The following is a 6,539-nucleotide window of genomic DNA, read 5'->3' as shown; positions in this document are numbered from 1 at the left end:
CTACTGTAATTAAAATCCATTCACTTTGATGCCGGTTGTCCTCTTCTCTTTCCTTTTACCTTTCCCAGCAGCAAAACTTCTAAAGAGAATTAGGTTTTAATATAATGGTTCTAGACATGGTAATTTGAGACTGGTGCTTCAAGTGAGAACGCTGAATTGATTTATTTTAAAGGTAAAGGTAAAGGTTCCTCTCGCACATATGTACTAGTCGTTGCCGACTCTAGGGGGCGATGCTCATCTCCGTTTCAAAGCCGAAGAGCCAGCGCTGTCCGAAGACGTCTCCGTGGTCATGTGGCTGGCATGACTTAACGCCAAAGGTGCACGGAACGCTGTTACCTTCCCACCAAAGGTGGTCCCTATTTTTCTACTTGCATTTTTTATCCCCCCCCCCCCCCCGCAGATGGCGCCGACGAAGGCTGCCTCGGTGAAATGCTCTCTAATGGTTTCTTTATTTCTAATTGTTCTCTGTGACTCACTACGGATTTCCTACTCACGAGACCATCTGCTAAAAATTAAGCAACATTTCTTTAAGGAGCAGCTTTCTTTGATCTCACCCCCGCCTGTCTTTACAAACACGGAGGAGATTCTAACACAGGAGGAGGCAATTCCCACGGAGCCATGGATTACTAAAAAAACCAAACGACGGAAGCGAAGGAAGAGAGGTAAACGAGCTGGGATCTTAAACAGATTAAGAAATCGCATTAAAACTCCTCTGCCTTCAATTTTCCTAACAAATATAAGTTCACTTGCAAATAAGATGGATGAAATACTCCTCTTAAACAAATACTATTCTGATTTTCGCAATTCAGCAGTCCTATGCTTCTCTGAAACCTGGTTAAATGAATCAATTGAAGATAGCAGCCTGAACATTCCAGGGTTTCAGATTGAACGATCAGACAGGATTACAGAAACATCTGGTAAAAAGAAAGGAGGAGGCTTATGCCTATATATTAACAACAATTGGTGTCAAGATTTAAAAGTAATTTACAAATTCGGTGACAATTTAGAGACTTTAATTATCAACTGCAAACCATACTATTCGCCTCATGAATTTTCCTCATTTCTTCTAATTGCTGTTTATGTCCCACCACAAGCCTGTGTAAACAAGACATTATGAACTCTAGCTGACCAAATCATGGAGGCTGAAGCCAAACACCCTGATTCACTGGCCATTGTTTTGGGAGATCTAAACAAGGCAAACTTAAGGAAAGAGCTACCAAAATACTTTCAGCATGTCAATTGTCCCACCAGAGGCAAGAATACTCTAGACCATTGCTACACAACACTAAAAGATGCTTATCGGTCTTTACCACGTGCAGCTGTAGGACACTCTGATCATTGCATGATTCACCTTGTACCTGCTTACAGGCAAAGACTTAAAACCACAAAACCAACAATTAAATCAGTGAAGACCTGGACGGAGGAGTCAAAATTAAAGCTACAGGCATGCTTTGACTGCACTGATTGGAATATTTTTGAAGATACCTCTGCAGACCTGGATGAACTCACAGATACTGTAACATCATATGTCAGCTTCTGTGAAGACCTATGTGTACCTACAAGGAACTTGCAAATATACAGTAACAACAAACCTTGGTTCACACCTAAACTTAAGCAGCTACGACATTCCAAAGAGGAAGCCTACAGAAAAGGTGATAAAATGCTGTACAATCAGGCCAGAAATGCACTAACAAGGGAGATCAGAGCAGCAAAAAGAAGCTACTCTGAAAAGCTAAAGAATCAGTTTTCAGCAAATGAACCAGCAAACATGTGGAAAACTCTTAAAAATATCACCGGCTATGGCAAACCTCCTTCCCAGGCTGAAGGTAATCAACAACTGGCAGATGACCTGAATGAGTTTTACTGCAGGTTTGAAAGGAAACTACAGCCACCTATCTCCACAACCCCCATCTCAGACACACCAACAACAGCCAAGCCTCCTACAACTGACCCCATTTCATTGGGTTCACACCCCTAGTGATCACAGAAAAGGAAGTGCAGGACCTATTTCACAGACAAAAGCCAGGAAAAGCTCCAGGCCCAGACAAGATAACTCCTTCTTGCTTAAAAGTCTGTGCTGACCAATTGGCCCCCATCTTCACCCATATTTTCAATAAATCACTAGAGATGTGCTATGTTCCTTCTTGCTTCAAACGCTCTACCATCATCCCAGTGCCGAAGAAGCCCACCATCAAGGAACTGAATGACTACAGACCAGTTGCTTTAACATCTGTAGTCATGAAAACCTTTGAAAGGCTAGTGCTTTCCTACTTGAAAACCATCATGGATCCGCTGTTAGACCCCTTGCAATTTGCATACCAAGCAAATAGATCAACAGATGATGCTGTTAATATGGCTCTGCACTACATCTACTGGAGCTCACCCCAGTATGCGGCACTAGGGATTTGAACCACTGAACTGCCATCCTTTCGATCAACAAGCTCAGCATCTTAGCCACTGAGCCACTGCATCCCTTAATTTATTTTATGAACCATTTATTTTTCTATCCTTCCATGGTATTTTCAAGAGATTGAAAACACCAAAACATCAATAATCTTTCTGTCCTATTTCTTCAAAATCCAACTGTTGTCTCCATGGTGTGTCACAAGGAAAAAAAAAACATTGACTGCCCAGTTCTGATTATTATATTTTCCAAGATCTTTATTGCTGCCCTATCAGATGTTAGTCTGTGGTGTGATTCTTATCTGCTTATTCTTTTACTTATGATAGTTGATCCTAAAAGGCAGAAATTATTCACCACTTCAGTATCCCTACTGAAATATCTCTGCGTCAATTCTAAGACTGTGGTTCTTGCTAGTTTGATCTTCGTATTTAATCTTAGTCCCATTTCTTCCTTATGCTCTTTGGCTTTAATCAATAGAGCTTGTGGATCCTTTGAATTTTCAGCTGCCAGATAAAGGCTTTAGCATAGCTCAAGTTTCTGCTATTTCTACTTGTCACTTTGAAGATACCTCTGCAGACCTGGATGAACTCACAGATACTGTAACATCATATGTCAGCTTCTGTGAAGACCTATGTGTACCTACAAGGAACTTGCAAATATACAGTAACAACAAACCTTGGTTCACACCTAAACTTAAGCAGCTACGACATTCCAAAGAGGAAGCCTACAGAAAAGGTGATAAAATGCTGTACAATCAGGCCAGAAATGCACTAACAAGGGAGATCAGAGCAGCAAAAAGAAGCTACTATGAAAAGCTAAAGAATCAGTTTTCAGCAAATGAACCAGCAAACATGTGGAAAACTCTTAAAAATATTGCCGGCTATGGCACACCTCCTTCCCAGGCTGAAGGTAATCAACAACTGGCAGATGACCTGAATGAGTTTTACTGCAGATTTGAAAGGAAACTACAGCCACCTATCTCCACAACCCCCATCTCAGACACACCAACAACAGCCAATCCTCCTACAACTGACCCCATTTCATTGGGTTCACAACCCCTAGTGATCACAGAAAAGGAAGTGCAGGACCTATTTCACAGACAAAAGCCAGGAAAAGCTCCAGGCCCAGACAAGATAACTCCTTCTTGCTTAAAAGTCTGTGCTGACCAATTGGCCCCCATCTTCACCCATATTTTCAATAAATCACTAGAGATGTGTTATGTTCCTTCTTGCTTCAAACGCTCTACCATCATCCCAGTGCCGAAGAAGCCCACCATCAAGGAACTGAATGACTACAGACCAGTTGCTTTAACATCTGTAGTCATGAAAACCTTTGAAAGGCTAGTGCTTTCCTACTTGAAAACCATCATGGATCCGCTGTTAGACCCCTTGCAATTTGCATACCAAGCAAATAGATCAACAGATGATGCTGTTAATATGGCTCTGCACTACATCTACTGGAGCTCACCCCAGTATGCGGCACTAGGGATTTGAACCACTGAACTGCCATCCTTTCGATCGACAAGCTCAGCATCTTAGCCACTGAGCCACCGCATCCCTTAATTTATTTTATGAACCATTTATTTTTCTATCCTTCCATGGTATTTTCAAGAGATTTCTCCAACACCAAAACATCAATAATCTTTCTGTCCTATTTCTTCAAAATCCAACTGTTGTCTCCATGGTGTGTCACAAGGAAAAAAAAACCATTGACTGCCCAGTTCTGATTATTATAGGTATAAACATGCTATTTTCCAAGATCTTTATTGCTACCCTATCAGATGTTAGTCTGTGGTGTGATTCTTATCTGCTTATTCTTTTACTTATGATAGTTGATCCTAAAAGGCAGAAATTATTCACCACTTCAATATCTCTACTGAAGTAGCTCTGCGTCAGTTCTAAGACTGTGGTTCTTGTTAGTTTGATCTTCGTATTTAATCTTAGTCCCATTTCTTCCTTACGCTCTTTGGCTTTAATCAATAGAGCTTGTGGATCCTTTGAATTTTCAGCTGCCAGATAAAGGCTTTAGCATAGCTCAAGTTTCTGCTATTTCTACTTGTCACTTTAAACAATGTTCACCTTCTTCCATTGCAACTTCCCTCAATATACAGTATATTCAACATATAGGCCAGTGAGGGCTAACCTTTTCCAGACCGAGTGCCCAAAGTGTTCATGTGTGCACTCATGCACAAACCCCCAAAATGCAAAGCACATGCACATGCGGCTCCCACATGCGCCCCTTGCCTGCGTATGCAGCCCCTGCATGTGCTCCCATGCATGCGCACATGGCCCCTGCATGCACCCCTGCACTTGCATGCACCTCCACATGTGCCCGGCCCCCGCGCATGCACAGCAGAGACCCAAAGACCAGCTAGCCGGAGCTGAGCTGGGGCGATGGCTCACGTGCCCACAGAGAGGGCTCTGCGTGCCACCTCTGGCACGCCTGCCATAGGTTCACCACCTATAGGCTGAATAAATAAAGGGAGAATATGCAACCTTGTATCATTCTCTTGCCAAACTATTGTTCTATTCAGACAATAGTTTCCTGTCCTTTATATAGATTTTTCATGAGGACAGTGAGAGGTGTGTGCACAATCAAAAGCCTTTTTAAAATCAATGAAGAACATACTGATTTCTTTGGCATTCTCAATTATCCAGCGTGCATCAGTAATTGGTTTTTTTGCCTTTTCTAAAATAAAGTTGACATCAAGCGTCTCCTTTTCCATGTATGGCTGTAATCCATGTTAAATGATCTATACATTGTTTTGCTACAGTGTGAAACCAAAGGATATATAAATGCTCTCCTTTCTTTGGATATGTAGACAGACCTCTTCCAATGCCATTGGGTTGTTCTCCTGCTTTGTTGGCATAGTTTGATTAGAATCCTTACTGATTCTTCCATGAGTTCCTTTAGTCTTTAGACATACTAATGATCAGACTACTTATTTAAGTTTACATTCTTCTATTAAATGTTCTTATAAATAGAGAACATCTTCTAGATATCTTGAGCATTGAGATCTCTACTGTACAGAATTTTAGTACACTTCTTCCATTTTAGTTGAGTGTTTTTTAATCTGTTACTATATGTTCATTGGCAATTTTAGGATAAGAATTCAAGGTCAGACTCTCCTTCTGAGTTCAAAGACATTTTGGAAAACTATTTTTCCATCTTCACAGATATTGTAATATTGCTTGTTTTTTCTAACTATTCTCAGGTTATTTCTGAGATCTTTGCATCTTTCTTGGTTTTGACTTCTCTTGCAACTTCCAGCATTTGTTCTGACTTCCAGTTTGCTTTCTTTCTGTCTTTTTAATCTTTGACAAGTCTCTTTTTACATTCATCCTTAAAAATGTGTTTAATTTCATGCAACAATTTCACTTTTTCCTGATCTGAGCATTGCATTGCTATCTAACAGATAACAGGTTAACAGAGTTGGAAGGGACCTTGTAGGTCATCTAGTCCAACCCCCCCCCCCCCAAGCAGGAGATCCTACACCATTCCTGACAAATCACAATCCAATCCTTCTTGAAAGCCTCCAGTGATGAACTTCCAAAGGCAAGCTGTTCCATTGGTGGATCGTCTGTCAGAAAATTTCTCCTTACTTTTAGGTTGAATTTCTCCTTGATCAGCTTCCATCCATTATTCCTTGTCTATCTTTCAGGTGCCTTGGAAAATAGCTTTTTTTAAAAAATTTCTTTTGTCACAACAGCATACACAAACAATTGTCATAGATAAAACAACATGTCTTGAAGAAAATATATAAGTAAAAAATATGCATCAACTATATTAATTTGATATAATGAAGGGAACAATAGGACAGGAACGGTAGGCACTATTGTGCTCTTATGCACGCCCCTTATAATCCTCTTAGCAAGGGGGTGAGGTCAATAGTAGACAGTTTTTGGTTGAAGATTTTGGGATTTTGATAGAGACTATGGAGTCAGGTAATGAGTTCCAAGCATTAACAACTCTGTTACAGAAGTCATATTTTCTGCAATCAAATTTGAAGCGGTTGACATTTAGCTTGAATCTATTTTTTGCTCTTGTAATATTGTGATTGAAGCTGAAGTAGTCTTTTATAGGAAGGTTGACCCCCTCCTCTCTTTGGCAAGCCCTCAAATATTGGAATACTGCT

General features: G+C 40.6%; 1 protein-coding gene across 1 annotated transcript; it reads left to right on the top strand.

Annotated features, from left to right (window-relative positions):
* Window positions 1–414: 414 nt before the first annotated feature.
* On the top strand, window positions 415–2,287 carry LOC131191248 (uncharacterized). Its single transcript, XM_058169189.1, has 2 exons — window positions 415–662; window positions 810–2,287. The coding sequence occupies exon 2, from the start codon at window positions 1,136–1,138 to the stop codon at window positions 1,976–1,978; it is 843 nt and encodes a 280-aa protein (XP_058025172.1). The 5' UTR covers window positions 415–662; window positions 810–1,135; the 3' UTR covers window positions 1,979–2,287.
* The last annotated feature ends 4,252 nt before the right edge of the window (window positions 2,288–6,539 follow it).

Source organism: Ahaetulla prasina, chromosome 2 (assembly GCF_028640845.1).
Source record: "Ahaetulla prasina isolate Xishuangbanna chromosome 2, ASM2864084v1, whole genome shotgun sequence".
Taxonomy (NCBI): Eukaryota; Metazoa; Chordata; class Lepidosauria; order Squamata; family Colubridae; genus Ahaetulla; species Ahaetulla prasina.
Note: the sequence above shows the minus strand (reverse complement) of the source record. Positions and strands in the feature narration are given on the sequence as shown.